This window comes from Anolis sagrei, chromosome 3 (genome assembly GCF_037176765.1).
Source record: "Anolis sagrei isolate rAnoSag1 chromosome 3, rAnoSag1.mat, whole genome shotgun sequence".
Classification (NCBI taxonomy): Eukaryota; Metazoa; Chordata; class Lepidosauria; order Squamata; family Dactyloidae; genus Anolis; species Anolis sagrei.
Window position 1 is genome coordinate 29,594,871 of NC_090023.1, and position 22,011 is coordinate 29,616,881.

Genomic DNA, 22,011 nt, shown 5'->3' on the forward strand with positions numbered 1-22,011 from the left:
TATTTTTGTATGAATAGATACTTGCAGGAGGCCAAATTTCATGTTTTGTTTTTACAGAACTAGAATCTGTTAATGGCATATTCACTCCACAGTTTTAGAAACATACTGACATACACTGTAAATCTCCACATACATGAGAGCAGGAAGTAGTCTGCATATAATTATGCCTCAAGCTTAGCTATGTGTCTCTTTCACTGAACATGTATGCATAGGAAAGCAACACCTTGGAGGAAGTCCCCATAGTGCATGCACTAAAACAACTAATAAACATCAGTCAGTATATTTAGAAAATATTAAGAATTGTAACATGAAATAAATTCTAAGAAAATTGATTTTTACACATAGCTTTATCCATTTATATTAAACTTTGGTAAGCAGACTACAGAAAGGAACTCAATTATGCAAAAAAGCGAAAACATTTATACCACAAAAATGTCTTACCTACTTCTCCAAAGCAGTACCCTGAAACTAGGGAATATCCCACTGATTTTAATGTGTAAGTAAATAAATCAGAACTTTAAAAGCAATGTGTTCTTTAGCCCGTTACATTTGGCACTGCAACAATGTATGAAATTACAGAGCAGTTACAAAGAGTAACAGGTTTATCTGTTTCAGTAGAAAGCCTTATTTGAGGTTCTGGTGTAATAGCTTATATTGCCATATCTGAAGTTGGTTTTGATAAAACTGGAGAATTCACATCCACTGATAAGTTTCAACACTTAATTTCAAAGTAAAGAAGATATCTTACTAGATCTGCAACTCTACACAAGGCATCTGAGAGCTGATCAAAGATCATTACTATTTCTTTCCCAGGAGGTGTAATACATGCTTTCTGGACTAGACGTTCTGTTTCTTGTAATGATTTTTCCTGAGCTTCTTGAAACCCTTCTGGACAGGTCAGCTCCGCTACACCAAACAAACCCTAAACAGAGAAAACAGAAGCAGCATAATGAACACACAGAAATCACCCAGTCTTCCATGTTTCTGAATTTGACTTTTGCAGATTTGTTTATTTATGGATTTGATGAAAGTGGGTTTTTCAATGTGGCTGACCACAGAATCATGCTGGAGAACCTACAGATTCCTTCAGATGTTTCTCTGGCTCTTCCAGGGCAATTCTGTGGTCAGATTCCACCAGAAGGTAACTATAGAATTATACTGCAGGATCTAGGTAACAAAAAAAGATTTGTTTTAATTCAAGCTTTTTATGCAGGTCCTGTGCCACCAAACTCAGCAAATGTAGAGGCTGACTAGGATAGGACAGGACAGACTTAAAAGGAGTGTTGTTGGAACAGCCCAAAGCCATCTCTGCTCATCTCATTTTACCATAATTGCTAGAAATATCCTTATACCAGCCTACATGTGGCCATTAGTGAAATCACATTGTCCCACTGGTTTCCCCATTACTAATACACAGAAGAATACTACTTCTGACTGTTCTTGCTGTTATGCACTGTCAGGTCAGGTTTGATTCATGGCAACCTTCAACAGACTCTATCGTTAAATAGCCCTGCTCAGGCCTTACAAATTCAGGACCATGTCTCACTAGAACACATCAATCCACCTGTAATTTTGTCTTTCTTTTTTCCTACTACTTTTAACTTTATCAAGCTTTCTTTTTCAGAGTCATGAAATGTATTGCCAGAAATCAATAGGCCATTTGAAGACAGACACACAGATGTTGTCACATGATGTAACTAAAGTATGTCAGACTTAGTTTAGTCATTTGGACTCTTGAGTGAAAGTTCAGACCGAATGTATTTATTGGTGAGCTGTAGAATTCTCTTCCAACACTATTTCACTGCCCAACTTTCACATCCATACATAGACATTTAAAATGCTATGGCATGAATGACCTTGACTTTGGTATTTTATATCTTAACGCGTTAACAGGCTCTATTTAAATAAATAAATATTTAATATTTATTTATTTAACAGGCTCTTTGGAGGTTGAGAAGGATGGGGTATAAATGTTCTAAATAAATAAATAAATAAATATTTAAAACATTTATATTCCGCCCTTTTCACCTCGCCGGGGACTCAGAGTGGAGCACAACATATATATGGCAAACATACAATGCCGGGACATAAAACCATAAATATATACAAACATCAAAATCACCTATATGCACTTTAAAATCAGTTGCTTAAAAACCATCTCAGGGCACCATTCTCGCAGCCAGAACTCAACATAGAGCAGAGTATCATATACCACTGAGTCAAAAAGTCTGTATCTCCTGAGGAGAACAAATTCTCAAGTGTATAACTTTTCCACCTGAAGTAGGCCGAAACTGGTCGTGGACAGTTCATCTACAAGCTACTCATAAGAAGATACAACTGTACTAAAAAAATTGCATGATATTGTTTCTTGTCGCTGTGAAGTTAAACAGTGTAGCATGTTTATATAATTGTTTGTTGAGCTTGATTATTGTTTATCTTATATAGTGGTAGTTTTGGGTAAATGACAGTTCACGCTATGAACTGTAGCAACTTCTGCTGTTATATGTTCATTCATAATGCTTTTATGATACAGGAGGCAAAACTTTTTGACACACTCTTGTAAATATATGTGTGTATGTGTCTATGTATGTGTATATATGTGTGTGTGTGAGTTCATTAAACTTTCCATTAATGTGGAAACTTTCGGGCCACTCTGTTAGCAAGCTACATTTATTTTACAGTGAAGATGCATCCTAGAACAGTAAGCCTTCCTTTATAGCAGACATGGGCAAACTTGAACCCTCCAGATGTTTTGGACTTCAACTGCCATAATTCCTAACAGCCTACCGGCTGTGTTGTCAAAGGCTTTCATGGCTGGAATCACTGGGTTGATGTGAGTTTTCCGGGCTGTATGGTCATTTTCCAGAAGCATTCTCTCCTGACATTTCGCCCACATCTATGGCAGGCATCCTCAGAGGTTGAGGGGTCTGTTGAAAACTAGGCAAGTGGGGTTTATATGTTTGTGGAATATCCAGGGTGGGGGACAGATGACAGGGTGGGGGAAAGAACTGTCTGTGGCAGAGATATGTGTGAATGTTGCAATTTGCCACCTTGATTGGCAGGCCCTTAGCCAGGATTTTGATTTGACGGGGGGGGGGGGGGGACGCTGAGGATCTATTCTAACAAACCTTTTGTATTGTTAACCCAATACTCCCATGCATATGGGATATATTGAGCATGGTGATCAGATCATGATATAAATAAACATAACAGTTTAAATAATAGAATCATAGAATCAAAGAGTTGGAAGAGACCTCATGGGCCATCCAGTCCAACCCCCTGCCAAGAAGCAGGAAAACTGCATTCAAATCACCCCTGACAAATGGCCATCCAGCCTCTGCTTAAAAGCTTCCAAAGAAGGAGCCTCCACCACACTCCGGGGCAGAGAGTTCCACTGTTGAATGGCTCTCACAGTCAGGAAATTCTTCCTCGTGTTCAGATGGAATATCCTCTCTTGTAGTTTGAAGCCATTGTTCTGCATCCTAGTCTCCAAGGAAGCAGAAAACAAGCTTGCTCCCTCCTCCCTGTGGCTTCCTCTCACATATTTATACATGGCTATCATATCCCCTCTCAGCCTTCTCTTCTTCAGGCTAAACATGCCCAATGTACCAGTAATGTACCAGTAAGGCCTTCTCGCAGACCACCCTGAGAATTTCAACATGCCTGTTGATTGGCATTCAGCGGTCTGCAGTTTCAAGGCCTGGCTGATTGCTGCCGGGGGAAATCCTGTGTTGGGAGGTGATAGCTGGCCCTGATCGAGTCTTGTCTGGGATTCCCCTGTTCTTTGAGTCCTACCGGCTGTTAGGAATTGTGGGAGTTGAAGTCCTAAACACTTGGAGGACCCAAGTTTGCCCATGCCTGGTGTAGATGCACCCTAGCAGTGTAATTCTTCGCCTATAGTCTTCCACCTTCTTTGGACTTCAACTCCCAGAATTCCTGACAGTTGCCCAAGACAGCTGAGGCTTCTGGGAGTTGAAGTCCCAAACACTTAAGGGACCCCTGCAGTAGAGTGAATACACTTTAGGGGGGTAACCCGCTTGGGGTGGAACGCTTTTGAGTTTTCCAGGGAAGGGAACGTGGGGAAGGAGGCTGGAGCGGCGACGGGGCCGGGTCCTCCTCACCGTCTGCCTCCTCCCGGCCTCCTGCTGCTGTTGCCGGGCGTTGAAGGCGGCGCCCACCGGGGACCAGCTGGTGCTGACCCTTCTGCGGGCCTCCGGGGCGGCGATGGCTCGCCTCAGGCCGCCAGCCGCACTCCGCGCCACGCGGCGCCACCCGGCCAGCATTGTCTCGCGGAGACCGAGGAGTCCTGAGGGAAACAGAGCTCGCCGCCGCGACTCCTACTTCCGGTTCCGGCGAGGAGCTCTGACGAATCAGAGACACGCGGAGGAAGAGGGGGCGAGGCCTCTTTTTCCTGCCCCGTTTCACTGCTTTCCTTGTTTTCTCACGGTACCAGCGACCTCTTGTGTCGTGATAAGAAATTAAGATTTCCTGCAAAGGGCAGTGTGGGCCTTGTTCTCTGACTTTGAGAGAGGACTTGGGGGGGGGGGGGGGGGGAGTCCCTTAATTCTCCTCACATTACAGACCAAAAGAGGCAAGTTCGGGATATTGTGTCCAATTCTGGCCACCACAATTCAAGAGAGATATTGACAAGCTGGAATGTGTCCAGAGGAGGCCGACTAAAATGATCAAGGTTCTGGAGAACAAGCCCTATGAGGAGCGGCTTAAGGAGCTGGGCATGTTTAGCTTGAAGAAGAGAAGGCTGAGAGGATATATGATAGCCATGTATAAATATGTGAGAGGAAGCCACAGGGAGGAGGGAGCAAGCTTGTTTTCTGCTTCCCTGGAGACTAAGACGCGGAACAATGGCTTCAAACTACAAGAAAGGAGATTCCATCTGAACACGAGGAAGAACTTCCTGACTGTGAGAGCTGTTCAGCAGTGGAACTCTCTGCTCCGGAGTGTGGTGGAGGCTCCTTCTTTGGAAGCTTTTAAGCAGAGGCTGGATGGCCATCTGTCAGGGGTGATTTTTCAGCAATAAAAGTGAACTGCAGAAAATAGCTTACTTGGTTGACATCATTGCCATCTTGAATGAGTTAACTTTATCACTGTAAGGACCAAATGCAACATGCCTCGATTTGTCTCAAAAGATCTGATCATTCCAAATGAAACCAGCTTTAGCAAAAAAAAATGAATGAAATTAAATTTGCATGTTGCCTACCTTATCTGCTTGCTTTGAGGAACATTACATTGAACCAGACAAAAGGCTTATAGTGATAATTTCTGTGAAAGAACGCTTGCACATGCTTGCAGATGAAATTTCATCATACTTTCCAAATCTACTTGGCACGTCATTTGCACTTGCCCATTCACAATCAAAATTGAAGATGTTCCTGAGACAGCATAAGAGGAGTTCATTGAACTTAACAGTGGTGCAGCAGGAACTGATTTATCTACACCAGTTACAAAATTCTGGATCAAGTGTTTGCAGTCATATTCTGTTCTGTCTGAGACTGTTTATTTATTTATTTACACTATTTATATCCTGCCCATATCAGCCCAAAGCCGACTCAGTTGCGCCGCTTTCTTCCATTTCCAACAACATATCTTTGTGAAACAAGGTTTTCCAGCTTGTTGGTTATCAAGTCTAAATACAGAAGTAGACTTGTTGTGAAAGATGATCTTCGTTGTTCTCTTGCAAAGACTGCCCCAAGAATTTCTTACATCTCAGCCTTTGCACTGATGTTGGCTTTTTACGCAACTGTCACAAAATGTAGCAATGTAGTTTACTGTTGTTATATAAAGACTTGTTACTCATGCTACACCATGCTTCAAGACAAAATTTCATTTATTTGTCATTAGAAATAAATATTTCACAATATATAATCACGTATTGTTTTTGTGATAAATCACCATTCTTTAATCATGTTCAATTTGTAACAATGAAAATACATCATGCATATCAGATATTTACACTACGTTTCCTAACTAGCAAAATTACAGTTATGAAGTAGCAATGAAAATGATTTTATGGTTAGGGGTCACCACAACATGAACTGTATTAAAGGGTCGTGGCGTATGTTTTATAGTTGTTATGTTATATGATTTTGTGTTCATAATTGAATGCTTTGCCCTCTGCTGGAAACCACCCTGAGTCCTCTTGGGGAGATAGAGCAGTATACAAATAATAATGATGTTGGGTCATGGAAGACCTGAAATGAAGGGTGAAGGTGCATCCCCTGTTTGATTCATAAACTATTTGTGTTGTGTGACACTTGCAACTAACCTCAGAGGGAACAGAGAAGCCAGAAGGATTGTGATGGTAGATTACTTCACTATCAATATGAATCAAAACATCCAGTTACTTTGACCCTCATCCCACTATACCGTACGGTCTTGTTCCATCAATAATGATGCACTTTAGGGGAAATGTATGAAAAAGCCGCAATCTCAACCAAAACAGGAATTTGAAATTTGAATTTGTTTTGTCTTCATAGAACAGAAAACCTTAAGAGCTCCACATGACTTGGAACATTTGCCAAGTATCTTTAGACCACCAAGTCTGACAATAACACTTTGCTTTTAGATTCACATTTTAGTTGGAAAGTAGGATCAGCCTAAATTATTCAGGCCCTGGTCAGCCTGAAGAGAAATTTTTATTGTATTTAGTAATAGCTACAGGTGGATTGTATGATATACAGTAGGCCCTAAACTTTCACAGAGGTGAGGAGTACAGGACCCCCACAAAAATAGAAGAAATGTGGGATTGCACCTCTCTAGGAATTTCCAAATCCTCCATTGTGACTTCCCACAAAGTGGATCATATAGTTGTGCTGGGGGATCTAGAGATTCCTAGAGAAAACATGCATTAAACCCACTAAAGTTGAACACAGAAATGTGGAGAGCCACCTATAAACCAAATCTCAGTCTATTCTGCTAAATTGTAATGGAACAAATCTGATCAATTAAAAAGTAAAACAACTCACTTGTCCTATAGCATGAACTTTTTTTTGTACCTTTGATATTCTCAGACTTATATGTTACTTGCAAAGTGTTATATAAATTGCGAGAAATGCTAAGAAAAAAACTGAGAGAACAACCTACAATAAATGTGAGAATGGTGTCTTCCAGGAACAACCTACAATAAATGTGAGATTGGTGTCTTCCATTAAAAAGTTTGTGGCAGAGATTGCAAAAATATCTTCTGTGAATTTTGTTTTCATGCTAAATCTTGATATGAAAATTGAGCAGAACCATATGCAGTTGATACCATTCTTTAAAAACAACTATTACAATTCAGATGGTGAAAAGTGGTGTAGGTGCTACAACATCTGATGTGCTGAATAGAAGGAAGCCAGAGAAGACTGTGTCATCATCTGGATCTGCATATAAACCATTAAACATCTCCCCTCCAAAGCTCTCCAACCATATCTGATCACCTTCCTTCAGTTCCAAGACAATTCCTCCGGACGCCTGATCTTCAGCACCTTGGTATTTATCTGAAGTGTGGAGCATCCTGTACCCATTTTTAACCAGAGCTACTCTAACATTCTTTACAAGAACAGTGATGTGGTAGGTGAAATAATAGACACCAGCAATCTGACAGGTGAATACTCCAGTGTCCGTGTTGTAATGGTTTAAGCTATTATACATCACTTTGTCAAATTTGATGGGAATATTTAAAGGGGGAAACTTAGTGCTGAGACCTACACTGAAGGCACTTCTAGGGAGGATGGGGCTACTACCACGATTTCCCTTATCTCCCCTGTCACCTTTCCCGCCTTTTTCACCCTGAATTCCTTTATTGCCCTTTGGTCCCAGGGCTCCAACCTCTCCTTTTGGACCAATGTAGCCCATTGGCCCCATGGGGCCCTTTAAACCTATTTCTCCTTGGACTCCAAGTTCACCTTTGGTTCCTTTGGGCCCAATAGGGCCAATGTCGCCTTTTAAGCCCTTTCGCCCCTGAAGTCCTAGCTCCCCCTTTTGACCTTTGTCCCCTATGGGTCCAGGCATTCCTGTTGGTCCAAATTTCCCTGGCCAGCCTCTCTCCCCTTTGGTTCCTTTATTTCCTTTCTCTTCAACTCTGCCATCAGTACCTGAAAAGGGAAGGAGAGAGAGAGAGGAGAACTATATATTTAATTTTCCAATCGTTGTAAGCATAAAATCAAGATAAACTATAAAAAGTATTTGCCCTACATGTATTAGCTAGCATGATACTGGTAGAAGATGAGAGGTACAGCCTTGGATTTTCAGACCATAGTTGGGAAAATGGGAAAAGAGATATTCAAAAATTTCTCAGAATTTCAGTTGAGAAAAGTGTAGAAACATCAGCATAGCAGAGCCTGGTTCCCAAGACAAACACAGAAGGGGGTGGGTGAGGATGGAGGAATCCTGCACTTGCATTTTGATCATGATCTATTCAGTGCAACACTTTGTGGGAGTTGGGTTTAGAGTTTGAGTGATTAGAAGAATTAATTAGAGCCAGTGTTAGGATTACTTAGGACATGAATGAATGAGCAAGTGAGAGATGTATGATAGAATTAATGTGAACCGGGATTTATCTCTACTAAACAATCTATGATGTTATCTCAGTTTAATAAACCATTGTTTTTTGTTACACACTTCAGCCTCTGAGAACATGGCACATTGGAAAGCTTGAATCTAGACATGATGTCTGGTGTCTAGTGGGGAGATACAATGCCACCAGGGCATCTAAAAGGTCACCACATTTGATACCATAGTAATGGGACACAAGCAGGTCCACACATTGGTGGCAGAAGGGTGGGGTGGGGGGGGGGGATAAGTGAAATCTCGCACATTTTGGTGGAAGCACAGCCAGTAAAATCTCAGTTCCAATTTGGTGATAGGTGACCTTGATCAAACAGATTATTTTAAGTCTTATCTAATTGCCAAATAACAAAAGATGAGTAAAAATTGTCATTAAAAATAGAGAGCTTGAACAGTTTATAGTTGCGCTTGTATGGCTGTATACAAATCAGTCACTTGCTAGGCAATTCCTAAGATATCTACCATATCTGATAATGCTACTGATAGTTAAATTATTAAATAAATGCCTTCTATCAACAATTAAACAAATGCCTTTTTTGAGATACTTATGGAAATGTTTTCTCTATGGTTGCCTGTTAGAGATAAATAGATTTCCGTAACAAATGAATGTTATAGTGTTGTGAAAATGATTGCTTCTTTATGATGTTTCATATGATGAACATAGTGTATCAATTTGATATAAGAAGTTTGATTCTATACATGCAATGTAAGGCTTATGCTAAGAATAGTCCTAGACTGAGAAAGAGACTATGTTTTGTTGCTGATTTGACACTGTAAATAAATAACCAAGAAGATCACAAAGTTGCACGTTCATTTCTCCATGGCAAATACTTCGAAATTCCAATGCTTAAGGTTACATATGATTTATCTTGATATTATGTCCACTTACTCGAACAATACTATTGTCCATGAATTTGGAAATTCCGGTGACCAAACCACTGAAGTCAAGGCAACTTCTAACAGATACAGTCTGACAAATAGCAATGGATCTGCAGATCCCCCAAATAAAGAGGAGTGGGAAAATCACATCTATTTCACACTTACATTATATTCTACACCCTTTAAATCCATGGTCAAATCTCTATCAAGTGTGAATTTTTGCACCAGTCTTGAATCTGATGGGAAAAATCTTCCTATGAACCAGCGCGAACTTTAAGATCTTCCGGGGAGGCCCTCCTTTCGCTCCCACCACCGTCACAAGTACGGCTGGAGGGGACGAGAGAGAGGGCCTTCTCGGTGGTGCCCCCTCCCCCCCCCCCCCCCGCCTCTGGTACACCCTTCCTAGAGAAATAAGACAGGCCCCATCCCTCACCTCCTTTTGTAAGAGCCTGAAGACCTGGTGGTTTAAACAAACCCTTGAGATCAACTAGTTCTAACTTAGCCGCAGATACTGTTGAAATTGGCCACATCTTTTTCTACCAATTACCCAGTTACTTCCTTCTATTAGGCCCTGGAAATGTACAGCCATAGACTCTAGCTAATTTCCTGGGCCCTCTAAAATTGCACTAGTCCCGGCCCGGCCTTTTAAGTTGCCTTGAACAGGCAGGATTTTTTAAAATATATATGTGCTGTTGTGGTTTGTAATGCTTATATTGAATTGTTAATTTTATGTTTATGCTGTTTTCCTTGTATGTATTGATTATGTTATTTGGAAACTGCTCTGAGTCCCCTTGGGGAGATAGAGTGGTATATAAATAAAGTTTTGTTGTTGTTGTTGTTCCTCTTATCAGAGCCACATCAAATACAGGAATGGTATTAATCCATATCAATCACTATTAGACCAATTCTTTTATTTGTGGGAGGATATACCCTTTTCCTTTTAAAATTAATTGCTGATGTGTTCAATGCTCACTTATGTCAACATCCAGCCATCCATGTCAGCAGAACAGAGCATGACATATGGTACAATTCAATGCATCACGGTCCATGTTTAAATACCACACATTTTCAAAGAAATTACTATTTGATCTCACCGGGTTCTCCTCTATCTCCAGCCACACCATCTACACCTGGTTTTCCTGGGTGTCCTGGTTCTCCTAGCAGCAGCAAGAGATAGGAAATATGGTTTTTAATAGGTTATTTAATTATTTTTAACATTTAAAGAAGGCCATTTCTCTAGTTCACACCTTTCTAGATTGCCCCAGTGCTTCACAAGAAAGAATTATGCCAATCCGAAGACTTTGGGAAGTTCATATTGGTGCAAAAAGTCCTTTGACTAATCTAGTACCCATTTCTTTCTTCTCTTCCCCCTTTTGTACCCAGTTTATTTCAATTGCTGCAGACTGAGTTCAAAGTGCAAAAGTAGTTCATAGCCAATTCAGCAGAGAAAAAAGGAAGAACCGAATCTTGCCTTTCCCAGTAGACTCAGGCAAAAGCAAACTGCTGCATTCCTCCTTGCTTGCCTATTCTTCCTCCATAATAACCCTTGCTGTCTTGACAATACTCTGATCTTGCTGACCATATGTGTCCAAATGTTCACCTGATAAATAAAGTATATGGCCATTGATATTTTAGATCAAAAGCTCAACATTATTTTTTTTTTAGGGTGTGTGTTTCATTATACACATGCATTATAGTAACTAGGCAGTTTGATACCTGGATCTCCTTTTCCCCCCTTTGTTCCATCTCTTCCATCTCGCCCCGGTATGCCATTGTGTCCAGGGTTTCCGGGTATTCCAGCATACCTTTCGGCACAACTGCTCTCTCTTTGTATCTCCTCTGCGCTCATAGCAATGGGCAGCAGAAGAAACCAGAGCTTCAAATTTAATTCCAACTGCAAGAATAAAATTTTAAAAATTTAGTGACTAACCCATTAATAAGAACAAATATTAAGTCATAATCATGTTTGTAATGGCATCTGAATGTCTTTCTGCAGAGCCATCTGAATCCTTGTGAGAGGACAATGCTGTAGTCCGTGGACTACCAGCGGTCCCCAAGAACTAAAGTATGGTCCATGGCCTCATCATCACTACACCGTTGTAATGAGAACAACTGGTCTTGTGAAACCCTCTTATCATGCCAAGACTTATGAAATATGGTTTTCTGTGGGCAAGCAGATGTCACATGTTCTACATCAGAAACTAGAGCCGATGTGGTCTATCCAATGCAATTTTCTGAATCAGCACCCCAAAATAATCAAAAAACAAATCTAAAGTTGATCAAATGCTGATTTTAACCCTTTTGGTACTAATGTTGGAGAGTGGTCCCTGATCAAAGTGATCCTTGGTCAAGTGGTCCCTGTTCAAAAAAAGGTTGGGAACTGCTGACTTAGATAAAGAGTGTATATGCTGTTCTTCTATACATTCTCAAATTAGACACTAAGGCTTTCTATATTCCTTACAATTACAATTTCACCTCGCTTTCAATGATTACCTGAGATGTATATTACACCAGTCAGACTTGAAAATTAAGCTTATTGTTTCTCTTTCAGTGAATGGTTAATCACAAACAAGCTAAGCTGAATGCAAAACACACAGTTTAATTATAATCATGTACTATTACTATATTCAGCTATGTTTTTCATCAATTTGGGAAGACTTGTTTAACAGCTTGAGCAGGACAAAGTTCTTGTTTTCATACTCTGTTTTTGAGAGCACCAAAAATAACCCTACCACCCAAGATCGAAGAGCACTGTAGGATCTTTTTTGGAAAAAAAATGATGATTGACATTTAGAGTGGCTGGTTAAGCGAAAAAAACACCCGTGTTCTACACCAAATAATCATAATGTCTGGGTTATCAGACCATCCTATGAAGATCAACTTGCTTACTAGCAAAAGTTAAAATAAAAATGAAGAACATTAGTATATAATTTAAAAAATCCAAGTTTTACAAAGTTAACATGGATTTGAGTATAGACCAAGCAAGATTTATATTACAGCATACTGTCACCAATGAAATCCATGAAAATTAGAAATGGGTGAATCTACACTGTAGAGTTAATGTAGTTCGACACTGCTTTAACTGCCATGGCTCAATGCTATGGAATCATGGGTACTGTAGTTTTACAAGTTATTTAGCTTATAGAGTGCTGATGCACTAGGTATCACAGCACTGAGCCATGGCTGTTCAAGTAGTGTCAAACTGCATTAGTTCTGCAGTGTAAATGCATCTTGAGGCACTTATGCTCTGAACCTGAATATCTCTTCTGTAACTAACCTTTTAAGAGTTAGTACTTCTTTGTTTCTCTGGTACCTCTTATATCTCTTTTTCTTGTAGATCCTGGACAAAATATATCCTGTGCCATATCAATGATAATATATTCTAAACAGTTTTAGACTGTTGTTATTTTGTGCCTTCAAGTTATTTTTGATTTAAGAAGGCCCTAATGAAAACTTACCATGAGTTTTCCTGGTAGAATTTGTTCAGATGATAATTGTCCATGATTTCTCTGAGCTGAGAGTATGTGACTTCCCTTAGGCCACCTAGTAGGTTTCCATGGACAAGTGACAATCCATCAAAATATATACAATGTATGATCATAAAACTATTTTAAAAATATTTGCAAAATGAATGTTGCCAGAAGTCTTCTATACTCCTTTCCTCAAAAATATTTTATTTCCCCAAAAGTTTTATATAATTTTATATTGTATAAATACTTAAAAAACGTATTGCCACTAAACTACAGAAAAATAAGAAATTGTCTTGTATAATCATTCTTACCATGCAAGTGGCTGAAAACATGTTTATCTGACACCAGTGTCCCTTCCAAAGCTTCTGCAGAGTATTTCAATCTGAGGCAACGAACATCTTTATTTATATCAGCGGTAATTGACTTACATATCACGAGATACAGGGCGAATAGATTTATTAGAAACAGATGAACCATATTATAAAAAGGCACATAGATCTAATTTTTCATTGAGTCTATCCAAGATAACTGAGAGTTTAGTTGGTATTTTCCAATTCATCACAATGAAGCAGGGAAGTATAGAGCTCAGTCTTTCTCAGTTTTGAAATGAAACGGATAATTTCCCTACCTTATTCACACTGTTAAATCTATCTATGGGGCTACAAAATGGAGTCCACAACATGCAAGTGTGAGAAGAGCAAACCACAGACCTCCTCTTACAATGCAGTCTGAGCCCTGCCACAATGGAGGACCTTCTTATAGCAACACCAGAGGCACCCCAAGTGGCCAGCTACTGGTCAAAGGACATTTAGTATAATGCCAAGCTTTTGTTTGTGTTTTTAAATACATTACAACCGTACCCTCAATTCACTTCTGACATGATAAAAACTGGAAATATATATGGGATAATATCCTTCGTTTCAGACATCCACTGGGTCTCTTGGACCATTATCTATCACAGAGAAGTAATGTTAAGTGATTTCAGCTCTGCGAAAACACTGTTTCACAGTAGATTATGGTCAAGGAGGGGCCCAATATGTCTATCTTTCCAGAAAACCAAATCAGACACAGATGGGTAGAACTAAAATCAGAAGCTTTATTCTCAATGGCCAGAGAGGATGTCAGCAGAGAGAGCTCTCAAAAAAACTGACATACCCCAATGCAAACATGCAGAAATGTTTATAGCACTTTGAAAATGGTTTGAAGCAAAAAACAAAAACAAAAAACATCTTTTGCTGCCTGTAGTGCCGACTGGACTGGTCCAAGGATCTGCAGGCTAGGATCTGCAGGCTTGTTGGCTGGGATGTACTGTCTGTCATTGTTGCCAATTGGCCTCCAGGAAATTTAATAAATTGTCATTGTTCACTTTGCTTTATTCTGTTTTAATTGTTTGATTTGCTTAGATTGTATTGTTATGTTGTGTGTTGAGGCCTCGGCTTGTGTAAGCCGCATCAAATCCTTCGGGAGATGCTAGCGGGGTACAAATAAAGTTTAATAATAATAATAATAATAATAATAATAATAATTGCGGGTTCTGCCTCTTCGGGGATGTGGGCTTGATGGTAGATTTCCCATTCTGGGGAGGACAATGGTCCATGCTAGTGAAACAATGGCTAGCAATGGGTGTTAGCCAGCCTGAATGAATTCCCAGCAGGATAAGAGAGAGTGTTGGGCAACTTCTGTGATTCTAGTTTGCCTTCATTGTTAGGTCTGCAGAGGCATTTGGGGGGGGGGGGGGATTATAGTTATATTCTAAAGTCCTGGATGTGGTGGGGCAACCTTCCAATGACATTCATGAAAGGTTACTACCAGTAAATGAAAAATCCAATATGTGGTGGCTGTTTATCTCAATGGGTAATAATTCATAATCTGGGGGTCTGGTTTCTCAATAACACTGGGGAACTACTATAATTAGTACACGAGAACTACGGATTCAACTCAAACTTTAAAAACCACTAGGAAAATGACTGAAAGATTGCTGTATCACAAGCAGGATCAATCAATTGTAGCATTGGGAGCAACCACAAGAGCCATCTAATCTAATCACTACCAATTAAAGCCCTCTGGATAGATGGCCATCCAGTCTTGTTGTAAAACCTACCAAGGAGGAGACTTTACCGCACTCCAAGGGAGCATATCTCACTGTCAAACAGCTCTTACCAACAGGACGTTCATCTTAATACGCAGGTGTTGTTGCTAGAAAATAAAAGAGGGTTAACTTGTGCATTGCCCTCCCCTTGGAGGCCCAACGAGTGCCTACATTGGTTTCTTTTTGGTGCCAAGTCAAAACTGAGCTTTTGGACCATAATTCACTTTTAAGATGTAGAGTACATGGTTTTGAAAAACACATACTTTTAGCATTTTAGTGCTGTTTTAATTTGGTTTTGTAATTATATATATATTTACCCATAGCAGAAAATCAAGGCAACTCCTTTACCTTGATCTACTGTCTTAGCAATTTGCAGGAAAATGGATGATTCATTTATAAACAATTAAAAGAGGCTATTAAATGAATAAATGATAAAAAGGCCATGTTTCCAATTACTAGATTGCCATCATGTGGTCATTTTGAATATTGCAGAAAATCCATGGTAAAGAATAATTCAGGATTTAAACTAGGGTAACAGTCCATCCTCCAGGAAATAAAGCCCGACTGCTCATTGGAGGGAAGGATACTAGAGACAAAGTTGAAGTACTTTGGCCACATCATGAGGAGACAGCAAAGCCCAGAGAAGACAATTATGCTGGGGAAAGCGGAAGGCAAAAGGAAGAGGGGTCGACCAAGGACAAGATGGATGGATGGCATCCTTGAAGTGACTGGGCTGACCTTGAAGGAGCTGGGGGTGCTGACGGCTGACAGGGAGCTCTGGTGTGGGCTCGTCCATGAGGTCACAAAGAGTCTGAGACGACTGAACGAATGAACAACAACAACAACACTTTGACTGGAATGTTGGCGGTTCGAAATCTGCAGGACGGGGTGAACTCCTGTTGATAGCCACAGCTTCTGCCAACCCAGCAGTTCGAAAACATGCAAATATGAGTAGATCAATAGGTACCGCTCCAGTGGGAAGGCAATGGCATTCCATGCAGTCATGTCGGCCACATGACCTAGGAGGTGTCTATGGACAACTCCGGCTCTTCGGCTTAGAAACTGAGATGAGCACCACTCTCAGAGTTGGAATCTACTAGACTTAATGTTGAGGGAAAACCTTTACCCTTTTTACAGTTTTATTACCCAACCCAAGGATTTCAAAACAGGCAGCAAGATTTTGGGTGGCCCATAACTCTTTGCTGGGTAAGATGATAACCAAAACAAACAGCTATGCTGGCTATGCTGAGGTGAGGAAGAGAATTTGTGGAGTTATCCTCCAAAACAGTAACACCTCAGTCCAGCTGTTACTCAGATCAGATTTCAGTATAAGGTGAAATACCAAGATAGACAACAGAATCTAAAATTAAAAAAATGAAGGCTTGCAGGCAGGAAGGATGTGGCAATGTCCTCTTGAAGATCTCTTTCATTCAGTTCAGCAGCTGGTTGTTAAGGGGGAAGGATTGTGTGTGCTTAGGCGAAGAGGCATAACTTAGTTAGGCGGACATAACTAAGTAACGGATCGACGAGTCTGGTGAACTCCTTTACTGTAAGAATGGAATGGACTACCTCTGACAATCTGGGATTCTTCCCCTTTGGAGGTCTTTGAACAAAGGATGGATGGGTATATTTCATAAGTGCTTTAGTTGTGCATTACTGTGTGGCATGAGGGTGGGCTAGATACTCCTTGAAGCCCTTTACAATTCTGCAGTTATTGGGGGATTCCACTACTCCCAGAACTTGGAAGGACTTTGTGTTTCCTGTGTCCATTTTTTACAAAATAGAACAGAATACTTGACACCCATCAAGGGCTGCAAAGGTTTTGAGCCCTTCTCACTAAGTTATTTGAAACTGAGTGAGACCTTTTTGCAAAGCCAGAAGTAATGTCATTAAAAATTAAATTTTGATGGAGATGGTATAAAGATGGGCTCCATTGGGGCTCCACTTCTAGAAACAGGGGCCCAACCCTTCGTAAACATCTAATCTCACCAATACGAGGGGTGTTCATTAAAGATTTCCCTTGACCCACTTTCTATGGACTGAGAGCAATGAAACTTGGCACAGTTATTATTCCTTCTTTACATAGGTGCCTCCTAGGGACACACAGTTCTCCCATCTTTTTAAGCAACTGTAAACACCTTGCTTGTAGAAGTCGACAGGTTGCTCCAAAAGCCATGTTGTGACTTAGAAAATCAGAGTCTCATCATCTGAAAAATGCTTGCCCTTCAAAAATAACTTCATTGTTGGGAAGAGGTAGAAGTCTGATAGTGCAAAGTCAGGTGAATAAGGGGGAATGTGGTAGAATTTCAAAGCCACGGGAGCATGCTTCCATTTGGGCAATATGTGAGTTGTGAACTGGTGCATTGTCTTGCAGAAGGCAGACACTTTTGGTGAGCATGCCGTGTCTCTTGGTTTTGATGGCCTCTCGCAATTTCCACAGTAGTGAAGCATAGTATGCCCCAGTGATCATGGTACCCTATGTTTGGAAATCCATCAGTACTGCTCCGTGCTGGTCCCAAAACACTGTGAGCATGAACTTGCCTGCCGAGAGTTGGGCACGTGCCTTCTTTGGAGGCGGTGAGTCATGTTTCCATTACATCGACTGGACTTTAGTCTCAGGATCATAGTGATGGACCCAGCTTTCATCCTGTGTGATCAGTCTGTTGAAAAAGTCCTCCTGGTTTCCATGGCACATTGTCAATAGAGCCTTAGAGCATTCAGCTCGTTCCTGTTTCTAGAAAGGTGTGAGCAGCCAGGGGGCCCAGCGAGCGGATAGCTTATGTATGTGATGGTCTTGGATGATTTTTTTCCCATGGACCCCACACTAATCTTGACATTTTGGGTTAGGTGGTGAATGGTTACGTGGTGATTTTCCAAAATGGCCACCTCCACTTGCTGGACGGTGTGTTCATCGATAGCAGAGTGGGGTCACCCTGGAATTGGAGCTGTTTGCACCAAAGTCTGATCACATTTGAATTGATAATGCCAGTTTTTGGCTACATCATATGATGTGGAATCATCACCATAAACCTCTTTCATCTCATCGAATGTCTCCTTTGGTGTGCGGCCTTTCAAGTAAAGGAATTTGATGACTGCTCTGTATTCTACTGGGTCTATTTCCAAACCTCACACCAACTTCAGCACCTGTACAATCAAGACCATTATCAGTTCTGAGTTGTAAATTGGCATGTAACCTATAGAGACTTATATCATTACACGTGTGCAGTTTCAGCGTCCTGTGATAAATAGAAGTAAGTGAGGGGAAATCTTTAATGAACACCCCTCATATAATGGAAAATGGAAATGTGTGAAACGTAACTTCTTTGATCATTTTTGAAATATCAAATGATTTAAATTATAAGTCTTAATATTTCACAGCAGGTATTACTTAAATTGCTCACTCTCTATTTTATTTGCAAATGCATTGATATGAAAGTAGTTTTTGGTGTCAGGGTAATACAGATAGTTGAAATAATAATTTTCAGTGATGAAACAAAAACATATCCTACAATATAAGCCTGGAATTCAGATCTCATTCTGTTCGAATTTGAAATGGCAGTTTTGTTTAGGCAAGGTGTCGTTCCATTTCTTTGACCTCGGTGTAATTGCATAAAACAGTGAGTGAACCAAATATAGAAAAACACAATAATTTTGGCCTTCAAATATTTAAAGCTCACATCCAGGATTTCATACACTAAGAAAAAAATCACAAAAATTAGAACTGTACAACGAAATTATAAGACACATCTGAGAAATGTTAACTTGTTACACGTTAAACCATAAACCAAGTAAGTGGAATGCATGTTTCTATATACATTTTTTGAATACAGATCTTTTACAATGTAAAGATAAGATGACATCCTGAATGCAAATAAATCTGGCAACATAGATAACTTAACAGCAAATATATATGAATGTAAAAGGATCCTATACATGATGCGCTTTAGCTGTCAACGGCTAGGTTTTTTCCCCCTGAAGCCATGATGTGTGGTTTGCCACAAACACAGTGGTATACAGCTGCTAAGATGCATAAACCCTATACAGAAGAAGCAAAGTTTTATAGAAAACTTGCCAAGGTAAAATATACAAGCAAGTTAAAGAAAGCGGCTCTAGTTAAGTGCAATAATTATAAACTACATATTAATTTGGAAGGCAACTCCCATATGCAGTTATCATACACACTCAGAAAGAAAGGCAGCTGACAATATACAGCAGGCATGAGCAAACCGTGGCCTTCCAGGTGTTTTGGACTTCAACTCCCACAATTCCTAACAGCCTCAGGCTCTTTCCTTTTCCCCCTCTTTCCTTTTCCCCCTCAGCCGCTTAAGCGGCTGAGGGGGAAAAGGAAAGAGCTTGAGGCTGTTAGGAATTGTGGGAGTTGAAGTCCAAAACACCTGGAAGGCCAAGGTTTGCCCATGCCTGATATACATTATAGCATTTTATTATGGCTCATGTCCTTTGGCTCAAACTCCAAGCTAAAAAATAAAACACCAGTTTTTAAAAAAAAGAAAATACAGCAATATGTGAAATGTTTCAATGGTCAATACCATTATCTGGAGCAAAATAACACTCTAGTAGGAAGCAAGAGAGCTAGAGTTTGGTGCCAATTGAGACCAATGGAAAAGAGAAAGTTTATGCTTTTCTTCTTTCCATGTATAAAGGCCAATGGTCAGTGCTTTAGTGATGTGAGACATCAATTCTGCTCTATAGTGTTAATTCATTGGTTCTGAACTTTGGATCCCCAGAGATGGCTGAACTACAACTCCATCCTCAACCAACATATTTAACAAGCAGGGATGATAGAGGTCTGTATTACTATTACTCCTACTACTATATTTCAATTGTCTCTTAAAACTGTCTAAATGATGTCAATATAGTTGTTTAATTGTTTGTCAGGTTTTGGAGCTGCCGGTGGTACAATGGGATAAACCCCTGTGCCGGCAGGACTGAAGACCGACAGGTCGGAGGTTTGAATCTGGGGAGAGCACGGATGAGCTCCCACTGTCAGCTCCAGCTCCCCATGCAGGGACATAAGAGAAGCCTCCCACAAGGATGGTAAAACATAAAAACATCCGGGCGTCCCCTGAGCAACATCCTTGCAAACGGCCAATTCTCTCACACAAGAAGTAACTTGCAGTATCTCAAGTCACTACTGACACACACACACACAACCCTTTTGTATCAATCATTGTATATTCTTCCATTGCAAGTCACCTTGGATCCTCATTGGGAGGAAGGCAAGATATAAATTAAATGCATGGAATTAAATAAATTGTGAAATGAAGGCAAGCATATGTTGAATTGCGTTAAGAGTAATCATAAATGTCTAGCTGATTTACATGTATATCTGGGTCAGGAAATCAAGAACCCTCCCACTATATCTGCATGCCCAAAGGGATTATAGTGCAATTTGCAATTTTTTTTTTACACATGCAGATTTCTAAATCCTTGAGGTGAAAGTGAAGGTGGGATTAAAAAAATTCTTGGAAAGACTAAGAAGCCTCCCACAAGGATGGTAAAACATCAAAACATCCGGAGTCCCCCCTGGGCAACGTCCTTACAGATGGTCAATTCTCTCACACCAGAAGTGACTTGCAGTTTCTCAAGTCACCCCTGACACGAAAAAAAAAACGGAAATAGTTGTTTGGATGCTGGCCAGAACTAACCTGAATATCTTGGGTAATGTCACTTTGGTTGAGAACATAACATTTGCATTCAAGAGCCTGAGATATTATAAATTTAGTTGATGTTTCTGGCCTCCTAGGATTCCAAAATAATTTGAAAATGAAATTATTCCAAAACGAAACAATGAAAAACAAAAAAAAACCTGTTATTAAACGTAGTGTGCACTCTAACATGCAGCACACATTTTGATACAGAGCAAAAACACAATGCAAAGGTGTGTGTGGAGTGGGAGTGGGAGAAGAGTTTGTTCAATAAAGGTTTGTACATATAGTATTGTGCAAAACATTGTTCCTGAGTGACCTGGATAATGATATAAGGCTTTGCAATATTTGAGAATTTCCTGAGAAAGTAACATCAGTGCAACTGTGTCCAGTTCTGGGCACCGCAATTGAAGGAAGATGTTGGCAAGCTAGAATGTGTTCAGAGGAGAGCGACTAAAATGATCAAGGGTCTGGAGAACAAGCCCTATGAGGAGCGGCTTAAAGACCTGGGCATGTTCAGCCTGCAGAAGAGAAGACTGAGAGGAGACATGATAGCCATATATAAATATGTGAGGGGAAGTCATAGGGAGGAGGGAGGGAGCTCGTTTTCTGCTGCCCTGGAGACTAGGATGCAGAACAATGGCTTCAAACTACAGGAAAAGAGATTCACCTGAACATTAGGAAGAACTTCCTAACTGTGAGAGCTATTCAGTAGTAGAACTCTCTGTCTGGAATGTGATGGAGGCTCCTTCTTGGGAGGCTTTTAAAAAGAGGCTGGATGGCCATCTGTCGGGGGTGCTTTGAATGCAATTTTCCTGCTTCTCGGGAGGGGGTTGGACTGGATGGCCCATAAAATCTAAATTCTATAATTCTATGAATTCTTAAGCAGCTGAGGGGGAAAAGGAAAGGGCCTGAGGCTGTTAGGAACTGTGGAAGTTGAAATCCAAAACACCTGGAGGGCCCAAGTTTGCCCATGCCTGCTATGGCTTCTCATGTAGCGTTAAGTGTTTTGAAATGTTAATGAACACAAGCATACTGATCTATGTTTATCACATCCAACATGGAAATCCAACAGAAATGGAAAAACAGGATCAGCCAAACAGAAAGTTCTTTCTGGCTACACAATTACAGCTCTATAGGTCAATGGCTATGGGTTCAAACTATGGAATCATAGGGTTTGTAATTTGGTGAAGCGCTGGGATTCTTTTTGCAGAGAATTCTGACTATCTTCCCCTAAAATCTCAGGATCCCAGATGATGGAACCAGGACACTTAAGGTAGAATAATTGTGTAATGTGAAAGGGTTGCATAAGTACAACAAATCTAAGGCAGCAAGCTTCTGT

General features: G+C 40.4%; 2 protein-coding genes across 2 annotated transcripts in view; both read right to left on the bottom strand.

The window, feature by feature from the left end:
• Positions 1-4,347, bottom strand: part of MIPEP (mitochondrial intermediate peptidase) — a 64,331-nt gene extending 59,984 nt beyond the window's left edge. The window contains exons 1-2 of the mRNA XM_067466576.1: positions 4,122-4,347; positions 749-922 (exon numbers count right to left, since the gene is read on the bottom strand). Coding sequence (XP_067322677.1) covers positions 749-922; positions 4,122-4,283 — 336 coding nt within the window. The 5' untranslated portion in view covers positions 4,284-4,347. The remainder of the gene's footprint in view (positions 1-748; positions 923-4,121) is intronic.
• Positions 4,348-5,867: 1,520 nt separating this feature from the next.
• Positions 5,868-13,270, bottom strand: LOC132770059 (complement C1q and tumor necrosis factor-related protein 9-like). The gene is made up of 4 exons (XM_060766944.2): positions 13,226-13,270; positions 11,161-11,338; positions 10,539-10,601; positions 5,868-8,093 (listed from the first exon to the last, which is right to left on the bottom strand). The coding sequence occupies exons 1-4, from the start codon at positions 13,244-13,246 to the stop codon at positions 7,294-7,296; spliced, it is 1,062 nt and encodes a 353-aa protein (XP_060622927.2). The 5' UTR covers positions 13,247-13,270; the 3' UTR covers positions 5,868-7,293.
• Between the last annotated feature and the right edge of the window lie 8,741 nt (positions 13,271-22,011).

Excerpts from the sequence above, each read along its gene's own strand:
- LOC132770059 (XM_060766944.2), bottom strand. The coding sequence starts at position 13,246 with ATGTTTTCAGCCACTTGCATG. Across the intron at positions 10,602-11,160 it reads GGGGGGAAAAGGAGATCCAG|GAGAACCAGGACACCCAGGA; the intron begins GTATCAAACTGC and ends TGCTGCTGCTAG. Across the intron at positions 8,094-10,538 it reads TGGAGATAGAGGAGAACCCG|GTACTGATGGCAGAGTTGAA; the intron begins GTGAGATCAAAT and ends TTCCCTTTTCAG.